This window comes from Orycteropus afer, unplaced genomic scaffold, assembly GCF_000298275.1.
Source record: "Orycteropus afer afer isolate SDZICR_OR568_19922 unplaced genomic scaffold, OryAfe1.0 scaffold00039, whole genome shotgun sequence".
Classification (NCBI taxonomy): Eukaryota; Metazoa; Chordata; class Mammalia; order Tubulidentata; family Orycteropodidae; genus Orycteropus; species Orycteropus afer.
Window position 1 is genome coordinate 1965932 of NW_006921626.1, and position 21026 is coordinate 1986957.

The 21026-nt window shown below is 37.7% G+C and overlaps 1 protein-coding gene across 1 annotated transcript in view; it reads right to left on the bottom strand.

The window, feature by feature from the left end:
- The window catches only part of EPRS1 (glutamyl-prolyl-tRNA synthetase 1), a 118757-nt gene extending 106195 nt beyond the window's left edge, over positions 1 to 12562 (bottom strand). Inside the window, exons 1-6 of the mRNA XM_042780420.1 lie at positions 12517 to 12562; positions 8086 to 8170; positions 5021 to 5120; positions 4618 to 4774; positions 2831 to 2970; positions 1184 to 1278 (exon numbers count right to left, since the gene is read on the bottom strand). Coding sequence (XP_042636354.1) covers positions 1184 to 1278; positions 2831 to 2970; positions 4618 to 4774; positions 5021 to 5120; positions 8086 to 8170; positions 12517 to 12562 — 623 coding nt within the window. The remainder of the gene's footprint in view (positions 1 to 1183; positions 1279 to 2830; positions 2971 to 4617; positions 4775 to 5020; positions 5121 to 8085; positions 8171 to 12516) is intronic.
- Between the last annotated feature and the right edge of the window lie 8464 nt (positions 12563 to 21026).

Genomic DNA, 21026 nt, shown 5'->3' on the forward strand with positions numbered 1-21026 from the left:
CCACCTCCTTCTACCTACTCTCTATTTTACCACCGGTAGCAGCAAACTCATACAAGCTGAGAAACAGTGGAATTCTAAAACTGGTTTTGTTGTTAACAGTGTTCATGAATTAGTTTGCAAACAACTATAAAACATAGCTAAAGCAAAACTCTTTCCTTATCTGTCAGTTTCTACTGTTTGCATATTCCATTTACTACAGTTGAATAAGAATTTGGATATACAATGCAGAATCTGAAATTAAACTAAATTTGGGAAAAAACAATCATCTCATTTGCATATGGTAGCTCACTGGGTCTCTGAGTGAAGCTAAGTGCTGTAATAAGAGGCATTTTATTGGATTAATAGGATTACTGGAACGGCTCTATTACAAAGCATGTCCAGTAGGCTTCAATTAGCATGGCAGGTGTGCAAAGACAGATTCCCCTCCGCCTTGGTGAATGCTGGCCCAGGCCTGGAGCAGTCCCAGGCAAGTGGTCTCCAGCCACAATAGCCTCTTTCCCTAACCAAACCAAATTCACTGTCGTCAAGTTGATTGCAACTCACAGAAACTATATAGGACAGAATAGTACTGCCCCATAGGGTTTCCAAGACTGTAAATCTTTACAGAAGCAGACTGCCTCATTTTTCTCCTACAGAATAGCTGGTGGTTTCAAACTGCTGACCTTTTGGCTATTAGCCAAATGCCTAAGGAGCTATTCACATATTACTTTCTAAGGTCATCAAGAATGAAAAGAGAAACCTGCTAATAATGGAAAGAACTGACTAGGAAATGGACTTTTCAGGATTTCCTTCCTTTATTTGGGAAAAAAGCATTTTAAAATAATTCTACCATAACTTCTACTATTAACTGAAAGGACTGCTGAAGATACAAATACAAATTCTTATTAAATGAAAGCCTGAAATATTTCAAAATCCAAATAAAGCTTAAGTATTTTCCTGTTTATATTCAAATTCTGTCTGGGATAAAAAAATGAATCTCCTATTGCTTTTAATGAATGAAAACTACAAATTTAATATATTAACATGTTAATAAGCTGTTAATATGGCTAGGATTTTAACTTTTACAATTAATCTTATTTTTTCCTATATCTTTAATCTATTAATATTAAAAATATTTAATAACTGTTTTAGAGCTTTTTCCACTAACTATATTCAATTACAAATACAAATTACATTTTCTTACCCACTAGCTTCTGGAGGAAATCTGACGGTAACCTTTCCCATTTCTGCACCTGGAAGCTCAATAAATTTCCCAACATCTTGTTTTTTCTCAGATGCCTGCAAAGCAAAATAACAAAACCAGTTACATGTTAAATGTTTAAGAATATATTCACTCAACAAATTGTGTGAAGGCACCATGTAGCTTATAAGAAAAGTAATGACTAGAACATTCTCCTTGCTCTTGAGGACTCAGAATCTGATGGCAGAAGAAACCATACCCAAACACTAGTAATAATAGACAAAAAAACCAAGCTGACTGCCGTCAAGTCAGATCCAACTCATAGAGACCCCTCCTTGGGTTTCCGAGGCAGTATTACTATGGAAGTAGATTGTCCAACGTTCCTTCCCTATGGAAGTAGATTGTCCAACGTTCCTTCCAAGGAGTGGCTGGTGGATTTGAACTGCCTGCCTTCTGGTTAGCAGTCTAATGCCTTAGGCACTATGCCATCAGAGCTCCCACTAGTAATAATAGTCAGTTTAAATTAACCAACAGCATCTAGGGTTAGTAAGAGAAGCTTAAAGAAGAATAACCAAGCTGGATCTTGAAAAATAAGTAGAACATTATCAAATGGAAAGTATATAAAGGGCATTCATTCTAAAAAAATGAATAACACCATAGGCAAGACACAAAGGCATGGAAGAGCAGTACAGTGCCCATGAAAAATCAGGCAAAGGTGGAATGCCATGTTGGGTGAGTAGCAGAGGGAGCACAGATGAGGTTAAAACATGAAGGAGCTTGTAAGACTAGCTTTTCTTTTAAGCAACAGGTAGTCACCAGGAGCAATGTGATCAATTTATTCATATTTTTAAAATGATACCTGGGAGAATGAAGAGGTCAAACTAGACTAGAGAAAGGAGAGACCAAAAAAACAAAGTTTGAGTATGACATTATGGTATGAACCTAAGCAGAGGGCAATTAAGACCTCAGTAAAAAGCAATGTCAATGGAGTTGAATAGAAAACAAATCTATAGCTATGAAAAGTAATAAGTAAGTAATAAAGTAAGACTTGTTGACCAATTAGATGTGGAAAGTAACAGACAAGATGAGACAAGATTTTTCTGTTCTGAGTGGACTGTGATACCTTTATCTAATAGACAATAGTTTCCAAAACTTACTGTATGGCAAACCTTCATTAAATTGAAACTTTACTACACATGCCTACTATGTAAAACAGAACAAAGCAGAGCAACACTGGCTGGGAAAGAGGACCTTTACTACCCTATTCTATAACACGTCCTCCTACAGAAGTCATGATCTATAGAACCCAGGACTCAATGGTCAGTTGCTAAAAAAAACAAGAAAAGAGTAGATTCAGGAGGAAAAGAAGATCATTTAGCTGTAAAATAATGAGATTTCAGTTACATGCCATTTGGACTGCCTATAGGACACACTTTGGATGCTCATAATCTTTAGACATATAATTATCAAGACTGGGGTTTTATGTAGTTGAACAATTAAAGTTAAGCCAAGAGTCAACAATAGCAGACTGTTCCAACAAAAGCCTCAAGAAAATAAATTTTATAAGTAAGAATAATGTTCTCTTAAGACATACGGTTTCAGAAAGACTGAAATGTCAGCATTTAGGAAAAAAAAAAAGAGGAAGCTTACCACTTTAGGTTTGGTTGTTGAGACATACCACTTAGAACCTACTGACTGGAAGGCCTGCTGGGCTTCAAGAAAGCCAAACCAGCGTTTTACATGAACCAAAGCTTTGTTCTGTTTCAACTGTTCCTGCCAGGTAGCATGTCCTGTTAGTAAACATAATTTCAAAACTATTCAATAAATCTGCAACTTCAACAGCAAAGACCGCATCATAGTTAAATAAATGAAATGGCTTAAGCTGCACTTCTATAATGAATATTGATAACATCTGGCCATATATTGAAATGTTTTCTAATACTTCGATATATTTTACAGAATTCATGAAATTATTAAACACATTTCTTCAGTTCAATTCACTGGTGGTCTACATAATACTAGATCCTACCCTTACTTTCCACATGTAGACTGTAAGGCCAATACTACATTTCATAATTAAAGAAGAATGATAAGTAGACAACTAAAGAATGAAATAAAAATCAAGATGATCCAAAAATAACTCACTTTTCCAGATATGATATAAAAAATTAGTACTAATGAAATTTATTTAATTCTTTAACATCACAAAACTACAACCTTAAGAGAATTATAGACGCTTATCACTTCTTTTTTACAAATATTAAGTCAAAAATCTAAATAGATTTAAAAAGTCAAAAATAAACCTATACCTGAAAAGTCCAAGTTAAAAAAAAAAGTTTTTCTTTTATGTTGGTTACTGTTATAAAAATTTAATATGGAGAAAAGTTTAAGCCATAGAAAAGTATCAAACAAACCAAACCAAACCCACTGCTATCAAGTCGGATCTGACTCACAGCGACCCCTCCTTGGGTTTCCGAGGCAGTATCACTACGGAAGTAGATTGCCCAACCTTCCTTCCAAGGAGTGTCTGGTGGGTTTGAACTGCCAGCATTCTGGTTAGCAGTCAAATGCTTTAGACACTATGCCACCAGGGCTCCCATAAAGAACATAAAAACACCAATGTATATACCCACTACCCACATTTAAAAAATGATAAAAACATTTTGGCATATTTCCTTAAGCTTTTTCAATAAATTAAATAAAGTAACAAAATTCAAGTCCCCTTTGTCCCTCTCATCAATCCCATTCTCCTTCCAGTCTACTTTGCAAATTTCTGTTAAATAGAATACAGCCACTATGTAGCCACATTTCAGTCATGTCCATGATTTTGTCATGATTGTATACAGCAAAGTAACATACCTCAAGCTTTTACTAAATCAAAGACTTCAATGTTACCAGAATGGTTTTCCTACATAACTGTATCAATCATCCTATGCCATCCTTAATAGTCCATGTTTTCTCTTACACATGCATTTTGAAAACCATACTCACTGGAGAGCTCCCTGTACAGCCACCTTGGTCTCTCTGGAATCACTAACAACTGTATGATCTGAATTACATTTTTTAAAGATTCTAATTCCCTTCTGACTTTATTCCTTCCGTGATCTCATGTTAAGAAAGCATGTCTAGCATTAACCTCCTAAAATTCTTTTTTTTTTTTCTTTTTTGGTATTTGTCTCCATAAAGTCTAGAGTCTATGTTTGATTAAGCCCAGTTTATCTTTCCCTGGCTACCGTAAATTCTTTTTCCTAAACTCCAGCTTCTGTCTCACTCTGGTGACACCGTCAGGAATTAATGGTGATCGTTCCTGTAACATAGTCCTGAGCTACCACCTATACATTACATAGACACAGTTCCTAAACATATAAATATGTGTACTTATGTGGTAAAATAATAAATAATTATAAAGAGCATTCTTTAAGAGGAATTACTCATACCTTTCAGGGTGGCCCAAACACATAAATCTGCTAAACTCAAGGAGTTTCCAACTAAGTATGTTCTCAGAGAGAGGCAATGATTGAGCTCACTGATTGCAGAAGTAAACAAATTACATGAAGACAATTTTGTAGCACTGAACTCCAACCAGTGATCAATCTGTTAACACAAAAGATGAAAAAAGAAAATGCATCCTAGAGTTTAGACTTAAAAACCAGGAGAAAAAGTAACATTCAACTGGAACAACAGCATACCTTTCACTTTCTCAGACTTGGTTACTATGTGGAGATTCTTAAACAGAATAATCATATATAAACCAATAATAAGATAATAAAGTCCTCAAAGATACAAAAGTATTAATCAAAATAAAACAAAACAAATGCAAAGAAATGTCTGTTTCTTTACCTCGGTGTGTTCCATCAGGTTAGAGCCATAGAGCCCAGCTGTAGTCGCAACTCTAGCCAAGTAGCGAAGTATGGAACTTATGTCTGTGAATACCACATTTCTATAATATAAGCATGAAATTAAATATTTATCTGTTATTCTAGCAAATCAGTAAGAGTCATGAGACTTATGAAGAAAGACAAAAATAGAAACCTTATTGAATTTATTATACATATTCTACTATATTAAGAAAAATGGATCAGCCGAATTTGTTCTTTATTTCAATCAAACTCCAATTTATTCTGAAATGTTAATGAAATCCAACAATTTACTTCAAAGCAAACTTTGCACATAATGCTTCATCCTTCTAATAGTTTCTACATGTATACTCAGTGGTGAAAATATGAAAATGTAACTAGGATATTAAAAACAACAATGATTTAAAATAACAAATCAAGGCAAAGAAGCTAAGGATAAATTGTCATAAAGAGGCTAGGTTCATAACCTCCAGGTAAAGATGGTGTATCTGATCCCATCAAAATCCCATCATAATTGTTTTGTTAAAAAAAAAAAAAAATTTTGGTTTTACTTTCCAAAAGAAAATAAGAAAAAATAGCAATGAAATTTCAGAAGCTATAAAGCAGATGGGTTTAGCTGACCTGAAAAACCTGAATCTTAAAGGAACCATGCACAAAGTGAAAAACAATCCAACCTAAATCTCAGTACCCCAAAGAGACTTAAGAATCCACAAAACCAGGTATCTCTGGAAGTGATAGTAAACTAAGGCTAAAAGAAGGACTGTTGAAAGTCTGCATAAAAATCATTCAGAAACACAGGTACCCCAAAAACCTACTCTGCACAGCTGGGCTACTCCTCTTACTCAACCTTGGTACAAATTGGAGGCTTATTCTCTAAAGGATAAAACAGAAGATCTCCTAGCTGGGAAACATGTGCCACCCCAAAAAGAAAGAATATAAGTACACAGGATGCTGAGACCTACCCAGCCCTCTTCCTCAGCTTCTTAAATATGGGGCAGCCAGATCTCCTTCACCTTCCAAAAAGATTAAAAGGCTTCTCTGGTTAATCTGATCAGCTCAAGAGGAACAAAGATACTACCATCAGAGGCCATAACAGCCCAGTCAGATCACCCCAGAACAAACCTCAGAGATGGCAAATCCAGCTCTGATATCCAAACCTGTAATCAGCTTTATTCTCCCACTCCAAATTTGACAAACTATTAAGAGTCACTGGATATTTGAGGTAAGCCTTTAATTTGTAATACAGGGACCAAAATAAAGACACATAAAAATGTAAATTGGCAAGCCAAGGAAAATGAAACTTAAAAAGTCAGTCCATGTACATAGATACATTTCCTCTGAGTTATAAACAAGATGGGAGCTCTGGTGGAGTAGTACATAAGGCACTTGACTGCCAACCAGAAGGCTGGCGGTTCAAACCCACCAGCCACTCCTCGGAAGGAAGATAGGGCAATCTACCTCCATAGTGATACTGCCTCGGAAACCCAAGAAGGGGCCTCTATGAGTCGGGTCCGACTCGACAGCAAATAACAACAACAACAACAACAAGGGTGATCATAAAACAAAAATAAAATACCATAAAAGGAATACCCAGAATGAAAAACTCAGTCAAAAAGAGATACTGGAAATCTCCAGTAAATAAAGCATATGAAAAAAGGAGATAGAAAAATGGAGGTAGTATTTTAAGAAAATAGAGAATTGATCCAGAAGGTCCAATATTCAAATAAAGAACAGAAAACAGAAGAAAATTATCACATAAAAAAATAATAATTTCCAAATGTCCACAATGAATGGAGCAACCAAGAATCCAGTAAAACAGATGAAAAATAGACCCACATCATGAAATTCCAGAATAGTGAATCCTAAGGGAATAACCTTATAAACTTCCTGAAATCATATAGAAAAGATTCATATAGGAAGCAGAAGGGCTTCAGAAGAAAGGGAACAAAGCAAACAATAATTCCATGGGAAAATAAAAGGTGTACATAAAAAGTAATCCGAGTACATGGTTCACCAGTGAATAAACCTTAGATGCTCATAATAGGATAAACACTGGATGGTGATCTAATCAAAATTATGATTCAACTACACTGGGAGGAAGGAGATGAGGAGAGAAAAAACAAGTTGTGAGGGTAGGGTTAGTATGTGTAGATACTGGCAAAAGGGAAAAGAAATAGTTTCAGCTTTACCTTCCATAGTAGATACACTTAACATGAGAAAACCAAGGTGAAGCAATACAAGCATGTTAATCAGACAGAGATCAATACCAAAAGCACCAAATCTAAAGAGCTGAAATGTGTGCTCCTAAAACAGAGAAAAAGGGAGCTCTAGTGGTATAGTGCTTAAGGCATTTGGCTGCTAACCAAAAGGTCGGTGGTTTGAACCCACCAGCTGTTCTGCAGAAGACAGATGAGGCATTCTGCTTCCATAAAGATTTAAAGCCTTGGAAACCCAATGCGGGATTGCTATAAGTCAGAACTTACTTGATGGCAGTGAGTTTGGTTTGGTTTCAGAACAGGGAAAATGGAGGATTGGGGGAGGGGTTGACGATTAGTGTTTTTTAAATTTTTTTAAAATCATTTAGAACTATGACTCTAAAGGATTTTCGTATGTAGCCTTGATTAAAATTATGGTTAAATTATAAGCATTTTCCATCATTAAAAATTCTTCATAAACCTTTTTTTCATAGCTGCCTAACATTCCATGTTGTGAACTTACCATATTTATTGAACCATATTTATACTGCCTGTTATCATTGATTTTAAATATTTCCAACTTTCCAGCAGAATAAATTACAATGAAATTTAAAAGTCTCATACATAAATCTTTCCATACATTTGTAGTTCCTTTAAACTGATTACAAATGGAACCAAGATAGGCTTCTGACAAGTATAAGTCTCTGGATATAGAGTATTTAGAATGATGAAGAAAAGCATACTTCTTTCTAGGGTAAGCTACTTAATTAGCAAGTAAAAGAAGCATACATTTAACCATTAATACTTAAAAAATGCTGTTCAGTAGTGAGAATAAGGATATAAAAGCACTTACTCAGAAACACGGAGAATATTCTCTTTCCCTTCTTCAACAGAAATGCTGACACTGTCCTTTACATGTTCTACTGCAACCAAAGCTCCTAAAAGTAATAGGATGAAAAGATTTCTTTCTTGTTATAAAAAAGATTATATTTATAATTTGAATCATAAAATTATGAGTCAACAAACCAGTAAGTCCTGCAACTAGTAAACTTCTTTCCTAATAGTCTAGACACAGAAAAGTCTTCTGTCTTGAAAAATAACAGTCAGAACCCATTCACTAGCATAGTCCAACTAGTTTGAAAAGGCTGTTTCTAGTTAAGGACACTATATGGCTCTTTTCCTCCCTTGGGAGACAAGAAGAAATTAGAATAGTGCCTTATATAAATGCTTTTGTTAGGGTATTTGAGTGATCACTATGCAGAAGGCACTATGCCAAATGCTTTACAGTCATTGTTTCTAATCTTTATAGTAACCGTAATAGACACTTTTATCCCCATTTTTCAGAACAGGAAACTAAGGCTTGAAGGAGTTAAATAACCAGCCCATAGTTCTTGACTAAACATATGGCAGAGTCAGGATTTGAATGCAGTTCTAAGGAAATAAAGAGCTCAAACTCTACTAACACAGTGTAATACTATCTCTCTAACATAATAAAGTTCTGTAAATTGATTAATTAATTCTTGGTCCCCTAGTTTAGCTAAAATGGATTCCATAACTTACTGGGAGTTGGAACTGATTCAACGGCACCCAACAACATCACCTACATTTTTGTTTCTAAATACCATACTATACTGGAACAGAGTTGTAACAGGGAAAATACAAGACAAATCTGGAAAATCTTGTACCAAAGAATAAGGAAATATTCAACAAATGATACAGACGTGTCAAAAAGGCACAGAAGCCAATTTGGAAGGGCTCCCACTGGCAACAGAGCAATTTGGCCATCAAAATAAATGAACTACCATTAAAAGAAACAAGATAGATGAATCTCTAAAGCATTATCCTAGGTATAAAAGAATAAACAATACAATTCAATGTACATGAAATTCTAGGAAAGAAAAAAAAGGGAGAGACAGAAAGTAGATCTGTGGCTATCCGGGGACAGGGATGAGAAAAGGGGATTGACTGCAAAGGAGGATGAGGGAACTTTCTGAAATGATGGAAATATTTGATATTATCATTGTGATGGAGGCTACATAACTATAAATATTTGAGAATCAATTTGTATACTTAAAATTGGTTCAATCTATCATATGCAAATTATAACTAAATAAAAAAATTAAAAAACAGAAGATGAAAATAAATAATACATATTAAAAGTGTGTCCATTTTTATATGAATTCGAAAAATGGGAAAACATCAACTAACAAATATAGAAGAAATGGTAGCATGGGAAGGTATCATTTGTCAGGCATCATAATCACCAAGTTGGAGGAAGCGCAAAGGATGCTGAAGCCAATGGGTACAGATATGATGGGTGGTGGAATACAGACATGATCCCAAAGCATCTCTCCCCACAAAATGCCTGTTGATTGGCACAACTTTTCAGTGGGAAAAGCCAATAGATACCCTCTTAAGTAATCAAAGTTAGAATCATTAATCATGGGAAAATGAAATGAAATGAAAAAGGAATAACTTTTGTGTTACTGCTGTCCAAGATGTGAAGTATGGATCTGGTCATGAAGAACATTTAGACACCGTGATGTGGAGACATTCTTCAAGTAAGTGACCTGTGTAATATTTATAAGGGTTAAAGCTATAAGAGTCAAGGAAAAGCTAGCAAGATATTCCAGATTGAAATAAACTACAGAGACCTGACAACCAGGTGCTAACAAAACATGATCCTGAATCTGGACCCCTTGCACGATGAAGGGCATTACTGGAAAAACTGGGGAAGCTTGAATGGAGTCTGTGGATTAGTGGAAAAACTGTATCAATGTGTACTTCCTGATACTGATGGTCACTGAGATTCTGTAGGAGCAGTCCCTTGCTTGTGAGAGATGCACACTGGAGCATTCCAGGGTGGTAAAGCATCCCAGCTGCAGCATGCTCTCAGGTGATACCTGGGGATAAAGTTCTTTGCATTCTTACATTACTTCTCAAATCTGAAATTATTTTAACATACAGAAACACAAATATTTAATGTGCAGAAAACATAAAGAAATCTTAGCAATGTTACGTTTTTCTACATGTTTCATCTAATTTTATTCATTAAAGATTTTAATTAACAAATGAAAAGAATAAGGAGGAAGGAGCAGCTAGTTGACATAAACTTAACAAATTCTATAACTGATCTATAGTTCAAAATGACAAACAAGTATGTTTAAGACTCTCTTTCAAATTATTAGCAGAGTATTATTGTTCTGAGTTCTATAATTCACTAAGAAAACTGCTTCTACCACCTTCAGAATGATTTTCTAAGTAACCGTACTGAAAACCATCCATAGCTATTTAAGGACCCCTGGTGGTATACCAGTTATATATATATATAGCAGCTCAGCTGCTAACTGTGAAAGAGCCCTAAAAATCTGGACATAAGGCATGCCTCGCCTAAGGCATGAGGATAGGCTTCTGCCAAAGATGGAGGCTAGCCTCCATTTTCATTGTTCATTCTGAGCTGGCAAGTCAGCTTGCCAGAACGCTAGAAGAAACCTTTGGGCTCCTTTATGATTTGGAAACCAATGCTTAAAGGATCTCATAACTGTCTAGTAACTGTTGAAGCATGATTTTATAAATGGCAACCCATCAGAATTTTTCCTTGTAAGTTCTTCAATTTTCTGTACTTAAACCATATGAAAAGTTCCTTTAATTGGAATACTTTTGTGACTCCTCTGGAAGTTCTGCCCAATCTGGATCATTTTATTTCTTCAATTAAACTCTTTCCTTTAATTTTAGCAGAGACTTCAGTTTACTCTTTGACATTACAAAAGGTTTGTGGTTTGAACCCCAACCAGTGGTTCCTCAGGAGAAAGATCTGTTCCTGTATAGATCACAGCCTAGAAAACCCAGTGGGGTACTTCTATTATGTTACATGGGGTCACTATGAGTGAAATCCACTGGGCACCTAACAATTAAAACATAGCTATTTACTGTGAATCTAAAATGTGTCAGAACTTTAAATACACTGTTTCATTTAGTTCTGGCAACCAACCCTAAGTGAAAGATACCATTCTTTCTTTCTTAAATTGTGGGAAAAGTTAAGTAACTTTGAGGTTCCATAACTACTAGGTGGCAACCAGGATTGGACTCAAGTCTGAGAACCAGATGCCTTTGTTCTTAAACATGAAACAAAGCTGTCTTACCTTCCTAGCCCATGAATCAAACCCATATGTTTTAGAAGTCCATTGATTTGTTCAAGATTATCCCAGAATTACTAAAATCGTTAAAACATTATCATTTTTTTAAATATTTAAAATGGCTACTAAACTGGTTTTAGAAAAAAAAAAAAGACTCAGAACATCACCAAAATTGAGAATATAAGAATTTCATCAGCCTATATGGACAATTGTGTCCAAAGTTCTGATCTTCCTGAACATTAGAAAGTACTTATATGACTATACTATGTATTTACAAATCAGATTAACACAGCTTCATAAAGCAAGAAAAACAAGGTGTAAACTACTTAAATTCTTATCATGTATAATTTCTTGAAGTACTCAAAAAGCAGAAATTTTAATCTGCCTACAATGACCTTGACCACGCTATAAAAGCAATCCAAATCGAACTTAAAACAGATCAGGAAGGTGACAGGTGCAACGTCTACTCTGATGTTTACTACATCCACAGAGCGTGGAGCAAAGCAGCTCCAGTAGTCCGCAGCATATCCGGTGTTCCAGCAATTACCCTGCCACCTTTAATTAAAAATAAATGCAACCTCAGTTGAAATCATAAGTGATAATACAAAATCATCTGCCTTGTTTCCTTTGAACTGAATGGAATGTAAATAAGATGTCGAATTATGTAGACTGAGCATCTTTTCTAAGAGTAAAGGAGGGGAAGGGGAGTAAGATAAGGGAAGATGAGGGGGAAATAAAGCAAAAAGAGAGGAAGCAAAGAAAATGGTAATTTAAGCTTTAAAATGTTATTTTTAAGAGCAATTCTCAATATCCAAAGGAAACTATTACAAAAAGGGAGATGGGAGTTGGCTGGTAGTCACCCCTCTAAGGGATAAGGCTGAGTCTGAGTCGCGTGTCATCCAAGCAGGCTCTCAGTGCCCCACCCCCTCAAACGTCCGGAAAACTATCTTCAGGAACAGATCCGCCTGTCAATGGGCAGGGGGTGAGAGGCGCGAAGCCTACACGGTGGGCTGTTCGAGGGACAAGAACAGGTCTACTCTCCCAGACCGTGACTGCAACTGCGCAAAGTCGGGGCGCGGCGACCTTCCCAGCCCCGCACCCTCCCGGGCTGATGCAACACATACAGATCCACGGCCTTCGCCCCTTACCCAGGGGAGGATCTCCCGCATTCACGGTCAAGCAGAGTGTCTCCATCTTCACGGGTCAGCGGGTATACCTGTCAGTCGGCCTGCCTGGCGGAGCCACCCAGAACCCGCCGAAAGTGAGCAGATGCAACGTGTGCGCGCACCCGACACTGCTGCAGCCTTGGTCCCGCCCCCTCACCCCGGCAGCTACCGTCACCGCGCACGCGACGGCGCATCATCGCCGCACGCCTGCGTTGTCCCACGCACATCCGCAGGTTTTAGACCCCGCCGCAGTCGTAATAAGAACGACCTACGTGGCGCTTTACAGCGACGTGAAAAAGACGCTGAAGCGGGCGGAACTTTACGACACTTCGTAGAGCGAAGAAGGCAAGTTGGAAGACCAGTCCTTCCTTAATGGGTGTTTAAGTGAAGCAGGAAACAAAACAAGGAATGCGCTACTGTATATTTTTGGTGGGTATTGTAAAGGTTATAGCGCAAAGTAGGAGCTCTGGTAGCGTAGTGCCTAAGGCACTTGACTGCTAACCAGAAGGCTGGAGGTTCAAACCCACCGGCCATTCCTGGGAAGGCATATTAGTCAGTCTGCTTCCGTAGTGTTATTGCCTCGGAAACCCAAGAAGGGGTCGCTACTCCACGGCACATAACAACAGCCCAAGGTTCTCTACAGGGCAGTTTCACTCTTCAGCAGGGTTGCTATGAATCTGAATCGACTTGACGGCAAACAGCAACACATTGTATATGTCAACATACAGAAAATGTACTGGAAATATAAATGCCAAACCCATGACAACCTTAGTGACATTGGAGTGGAAGAAAGTTTTCCTTACGTTTCCTCTTACAATTTTTTTTTACAGGAACAAAACATTCTTTAAAGGATTATTTGTGTATTTAAAAATTATTGTTAAGGAAAAATACTTTATTATAAGGAAGTTTTAAAAGATTGCTGCCCCAAAATGTCTTGGCGTCATTTTGCCTGACCTGTGCAACGTGGTTTTCAGAATGTCATGATTCTTCTCCTCAAACCCAGTGTGTGTGTGCTTGTGCGCGCGCTCTGTCATACTCCAGCTGCTGTTCAAGCTAACTGGCCCAGAACTGATTCCAAATTCCTCCTCACTTCAGCTCTGATGGTGTAATGCATAAGGCATGTGACTGCTAACCAGAAAGGCTGGTGATTCAAACCCACCAGCCACTCCTTGGAAGGGAGGTTGGGCAATCAACTTCCTAGTGATACTGCTTCGGAAACCCAAAGAGGGGTTCTGTGAGTAGGATCTGACTCCACAGCAGTGAGTTTGTTTGGATTTTTCAGCCCTGTATTAGAGCTTAAATTCTAAAGCATTTGGGTATATAAGGCTGTGATCTGCAGTGGGAGCCCTAATTCCATTTTGAGGTTTGACATAGTTTCAGGTGCCATATGGATTCTATTAAACCAGCATTGTGGTTATGCATAAACAAGTTCTAAGACATACCTAGAGAGGGGTAGTTTGCCTTCAGGAGGAATGTGGTTGAAAGTAGTTTTTAAAAAAAAAAAAAAAAAAAAAAAACTCACTGCTGTGAAGTCCATACCAAATCATGGCAACCCCTTCTTGGGTTTCCAGGTGGTATCTCTGCTGAAGTAGATTGTCCAGTCTTCCTGTTATGCTCACACAAACAAGTAGGGAGCTTGCTGGAGTGGGTCCTTTTCTATTTAAATTAAGGTTGGGGTCTTGGTATTGTTAGGTAGCAACTTTGTGGCTAAGACTCAGGCTGCATGGTCATGAATCACAGCGTGTCTGAACTACCACCTACCCAGGTAGTCAACGCCTAGAAGCAATTCTGTAACTCCTTTTCTATCTTCAATTCCCAGTCATGGCCTTTTCCCTGCTTCTATCCTACTGCCTCCAATGGTGATGAATCGATCTGTCACCAATCATGATTTTGTGATGATTCCCTTTTTTTGTTTTTCAATCATACATAATTAGCCCTGTGGCCATGACTCAGCAGACTCCATTCAGCTTTATGTACTGTGTACATGCTGATGGTTTCCCTCATCCTGGATGATTGTCTTTGTCTTGTCCAAAGCTTAATAAAAGTGTCTCTATTGAACCTTTTTGAAATGGGGGTCTCTTCCCCTGTTAGAGCCATAACTGCACTTTCTCTTAACCTCTTCAGATAGCCCTGTTTTCACTAGAATGTGCTGCTTAGATTGTATCTCCCATGAGGCTTGAGTGTTTAATCACACTATAGATTCTAGCTGAGACTTCCCTTCCCCAACACACATCAAAGATAACAATGTCTATATATACCAACCTCCAGAGTTGGCAAAACCCTGGCATCAAAACAAACCTATTGCTCCCTCCCCCTACTTTTCTCTCAAAGTCTCTAGGGTAGATAGATAATCCAAATGTTATGAAGTTCTGCAAGTGATTCTATGCACACCAAACCATCCCTGTTTATCTCCTTTTGCTGAAATTACTGCTGCTTCTGCAAACCCTGGTAGATCTCAGAATTTTTGCTGGAATTCCTGCCTACACTATCATAATTGGTATCAAGAAAAGGATACAAAGCAACTGACGGCATTTAAATGGAGGATGGAAGAGGAAATGATACCAAATTTACTTTGAAAAATACAATTAAAAGTTATAAAACAATGACGGTAAGTTTGCATCATCTTTTATGTGCTAATTCTTAAGGCAAAGAATAAATGTCGATTGCTTCATTTTGTTATTTGTTTTCTCCTGAGTTCTCGGGTGAGGCCAGAGCTCTGGGCCAGGACCTAAGGAGCTGTCCTCGTGGAAAGTGCTGCCTCAGTTCCAACGAAGTGCTTAAGAACAAGACTGTATACATTTTTGCCTATCAGTGAGTGGCTGACAAACTAGAATCGGTCCTATTCGTTCTATGTTGGGGTAAATGCAAGAATGCCGGTTTCCTCATTGAGTGTTAGTTTAAGGATAATCAGGAAATCAAGTCATGAAATGATTTGCAAAATGATAGACAAGTCATTTGGGATTTTATCAAGTTTAAATTGTATGTCGCAAAGCAAAACAGCAAAGCCTGGTTGAAATTAAAAGTAAAGAGCTTTTATTGAGGGGTAAGACAATTTGCAAACTGGGAATCACAAAGTCTAGAGGATTCTGAAATAAGTGATCCCAGGCAGCTCAGCAAGTTTATAAGGAAAGTTTATAAGAGAAGCCAGGGCAGACAGCCGGAACAGGTAGGGGGAAGGCCAGAGACTGAGCAGAGTGGTTTTGGAAAAGCTAAGGGAGACGAACTTCTCTGCCAGTTTGTTGGACTGTGGCGGCTTGCGTGTTGCCATGAGGCTTGAGGGTGTGCCAGCAGTGCTTCAAGCAGGGTTGCCCATAGTGGATGGGTTTCAGTGGAGCTTCCAGCCTGAGACACACTCAGAAGAAGAGGCCATCGACTTCTCAAAGAATTGGCCAGGGAAAACTTTATGTATAGCAGTGAAACACAGTCTGATATATTACTGGACAACTTTATGAATAGCCCTGAAACATTGTCCAATAGAGTGCCAGAAGATGAGCCCCTCAGGTTGAAAGGCATTCAAAATACCACTGGGAAAGAGTTGCCTCATCATTAGAACCGACCTTAGTAATATGGATAAAGCAGAGTTTTTGGGACCTCCACTTGCTGATGTGGCACAACTCAAAATAAAAAAAATAGCCACAAACATCCATTAATAATCGAAACATGGAATGTACAAAGTATGAATCTAGGAAAATTGGAAGTTGTCAAAAATGACAAGGAAGGCATGAAGATCAGTATCCTAGGCTTAGTGAACTGAAATGGACCAGTTTTGGTCATTTTGAATCAGACAACCGTATGATCTACTATGCTGAGAATGGCAAGTTGAAGAGGAATGACATGGCATTGATCGTCACAAAGAATGATTCAAGATATATCCTGAAGTACAATGCTGTCAGTGATAGGACAATATCCATACACTTACAGGGAAGGCCAGTTAATACTACTATTATTCAAATTTGTGCACCAAACACCAAAGTCAAAGACAAGGAAATTGAAGATTTTTATCAACTTCTGCAGTTTGAAATTGAGAGAACATTCAGTCAAGATGTGCTGATTATCATTGGTGATTGGAATGCAAAAGTTGGAAACAAAGAAGAATCACTGGTAGTTGGTAGATTTGGCCTTGGTGATATAAATGCTGGAGATCGCATGATAGAATTATTCAAGACAAATGAACAAATACCTTTTTTCAACAACTCAAATGAAGGCTATACACATGGACTTCACTAGACGGACTACACAGAAATCAGATTGACTACATCTGTGGCAAGAGGTGATGGAAAAGCTCAATATCTTCAGCCAAAACAAGGCCAGGAGCTGATTGTGGAACAGACCATCAACTGCTCATATGCAACTTCAAGTTGAAGTTGAAGACAATCACCACAAGTCCATGAGAGCCAAAATGTGACCTTGATAATATCCCTCCTGAATTTAGAGACCATCTAAAGAATGGATTTGATGTGTTGAACAGAATGATCGAAAACCAGAGGAATTGTAGGATGACATCAAGAACATCATCCAGGAAGAAAGCAAAATGTCATTAAAAAGGAGAGAAAGAAAAGACCAAAATGGATGTCAGAAGAGACTGAAACTTGCCTTTGAGTGAATAGTAACTAAAGCAAATGGAAGAAATGACAAGATAAAGAAGCTCAACAGAAAATTTCGAAGAGCAGCTCGAGAAGACAAAATCAATTATTATAATGAAATGTGCGAAGACCTGGAGGTAGAAAACCAAAAGGGATGAACACGCTCGGCATTTCTCAAGCTGAAAGAACTGAAGAAAAAATGTAAGCCTCAAGTTGCAATACTGAAAGATTCTATGGGCAAAATATTGAATGATGCAGAAAACATCAAAAGAAGATGGAAGGAATACACAGAGTCACTGTACCAAAAAGAACTGGCTGACATTCATCCATTTCAGGAGGTGGCATATGACCAAAAACGAATGGTACTGAAGGAAGAAGTCGAAGCTGCATGGAGGGAAGTGGCAAAAACAAGGCTCCAGGAATTGATGGAATACTCACTAAGATGTTTCAATAAATGGATGCTGCACTGGAGGCACTCACTCAGCTATGCCAAGAGATTTGGAAGACAGCTACCAACTGACTAAAAGAAATCCATATTTATACCCATTCCAAAGAAAGGTGATCCCACAGAAAGTGGAGATTATCTAACAATATCATAAATATCACACACAAGTAAAATCTAACAGAAAATAATTCAAAAATGGTTGCAGCAGTATATTGACAGAGAATTTCCAGAAATACAAGCTGGATTCAGAAGAGGACATGGAACAAGGCATATCATTGCTGATGTCAGAGGGATCTTGGCTCAAAGCAAAGACTACCAGAAAGGTGTTTACTTGTGTTCTATTGACGAGGCAAAAGCATTCAATTGTGTGGATCATAACAAATTAAGAATAACAACATTGAGAAGAATGGAAATTCTAGGACACTTAATTGTACTCATGAGGAACCTCTACACAGACTAGGAGGCTGTTGTTCGAACAGAACAAAGGTACACTGCATGGTTTAAAGTGAAGAAGGGAGTGTGTCAGGGTTGTATACTTTCACCATACTCAGTCTGTATACTGAGCGAATAATCTGAGAAGTTGGACTATATGAACAAGATTGTTGTATCAAGATTGGAGAAAAGAATCATTAAAAACCTGCGATACGCTGACAACACAACTTTGCTTGCTGAAAGTGAGATGACTTGAAGCACTTACTGATGAAGATTGAAGACTACAGTCTGCAGTATGGATTACACCTCAATAAAAAGAGAACAAAAATCCCACAACTGGACCAATAAGCAGCATTATGATAAATGAAGGAAAGATTGAAGTTGTCAAAGTCTTCATATTACTTGGTTCTATGATCAACACCAAGGAAAGCATCAGTCAACATATCAATGTATGTTATTGTTGTTATGCGCCGTCGAGTTGGACCCAACTCATAGTGACCCCTCCTTGGGTTTCTGAGGCAGTATCACTACAGAAGTAGATTGCCCCATCTTCCTTCCGAGGAGTGACTGGTGGATTTGAACCGCCAGCCTTCTGGTTAGCAGTCAAGTGCCTTAGCCACTATGCTACCAGAGCTCCCTATCAATGTATAGTACTGGGCAAATCAGCTGCAAAGAACATCTTTCAAGTGCTGAAGAGCAAAGATGTCTCCTTGAAGTCTAAGGTGTACCTGACACAAGCCATCGTATTTTCAGTCACCTCATATGCATGTGAGAGCTGGACAGTGAATAGAGAAGACTAAAGAAGAGTCAATGTTTTTGAACTGTGGTATTGGCAAAGAAAGCTGAAAGTACCATGGACTGCTAAAACTCCTAACAAATCTGTCCTGGAAGAAGTGCAGCCAGAATGCTCCTTGGAAATGAGAATGGCCAGACTTCGTCTGCCCTACTTTGGTTATGTTGTCAGAAGTGACCATTATTTGGGAAGGATATCATGCTTGGTAAAGCGGAGGGTCAGTGAAAAAGGGGAAAGCCCTCAACAAGATGGATCGACACAGTGGCTACAATGATGAGCTCAGGTATAGTAGTAATCATGGAGCTGGCACAGGACCGGACAGTGGTTTCATTCAGCTGTACATAGGGTCACCACTATCAGTCAGAAATGACCTAACAACAACAACATAAGAAAGTACAGAAAAAAGAAAAAAATCAAACTCACTGCTATCAACTCAATTCCAACTTCTAGAAACAACCATTGGGTTTCCAAGGCAATACATCTTTATGGAAGTAGATTGCCCCATCTTCCTTCCACAGAGTGGCTGGTGAGTTTGAACTGGTAACCTTCTGGTTAGCAGCCAAATGCCTTATCCACCACACACCAAAGCTCCTTAAGAAAATACAAATAACTTCAAAGAAGCCAAATCAACACCTTAAGCCAACATCTCCAAACATTAGAAAAAGAGCAGGAAAAAAAAAAAAAAAAAGTAACCACAAGAAATAAAAAAGATTTAAGCAGATTAAAAAAATTCTATCAAGGGAAATAAATGAAACAGAAAATAGACAATAGAAAAAATCAAGACTAGAAGTTGGTTCTTTGAAAAGATAAAATCAACAAACCACTGGGAAACTTAACAAAGGAAAGGAGGGAAAGAATGCAAATACATGAAAAGAAACTAAATGGGTGACATCACAACAGAACCAATCAAAATAAAAAGGATAATATCAGGATACTGTGATGAACTCCAACAAATTTGAAAATCTGGAAGAAGTGAACAGAAACATACTACTTATCTAAACTAACACAGACTGAGGTGGAAATTTTAAACAGATTCAGAACAAAACAAGAATTTGAACAGGTCATAAAAAAAATTACCAACAAAGAAAAGTCCTGGCCCTCACAGTTTCACTGCAGAATTCTACCAAACAATAAGAGAAGAACTGAACTAATCCTACTCCAAGTATTCCAGAACATAGAAAAAGATGTATCATAGGAGGAGAAAACCCACTCAGTCCATGAAAATGAAATTAAGAGGATTTGTTCCGAAAGTTGACATCCAGGTGGGGAAAACTCCAGCCCATATAGATGGGAACTGATGATTTTTAACTATTTCTAACTAAACTCAAATATAGTCAAAATACAGCAAATATAGACAAAAACAGGAATAGAAGGGTTTGATTGGTTAGTCTTTGGTTGAGGTCACAAGGAGGATAGATTAAGGTGGGGAATAGGCTTCTACTGGATAATTGGGTACAGAAAATCAAAGTGATTTAATTCAGGAACTAATTACAGAGCTTTTAAAATCTCACTCAAATAGCTTACAAATGGAATCAAAACATTACTGATAGATTTTTACAAAGCTTTAACAAGATATCTGAGGAGTAGGTGTGAACACTCCTTATGGTGTTAGGAGCTCATTTCCCTGACACAACTTGTTAAACAAACCTTTAAGAGATCTGGGATCCTTTAGATCAGTCTGGCTATAAACCCTTTCAAGTCATTCTCTTACACATTTTTGTCATAAACAAATATTTCTTTGACCCATTTTGTACAAAAGACATTTGTGTCGAGATTCCCTTCCTTAGAGAATATTTCCTTCACATCCTGGCTTGACTATAGAGAGGGACATGGCTTCTTAGTTTTATGGTGTCTAGTAATTAACACAGACAGCTAAGGGTAGCTTGTAAAGGGAAACTGACTTTTCAGCTGAAGAAACAGATTCCCAGGTTGGCAGATCTGTAGAAAACAATTAAATTCAGCAAGAACTGAGTGAAATTTAATGATTCAGCTATGTCAAAAAGGCTTTATGAATTCGTCCTTTACAGATGAAATCCTCCAAAATTCATTTTATGAAGCAAGCATAACCTTGATACCAAAACCAGGCAAAGATATCATTAAAAAGGAAAACTACAGACTAATATCCCTCATGAATACAGATGAAAAATCTTCAACAAAATCCCAACCAATAGACTTTAGCAACATACCAAAAAATAATAATAATAACATTATGATCAAATAGGGTTCATGCCAGGTATGC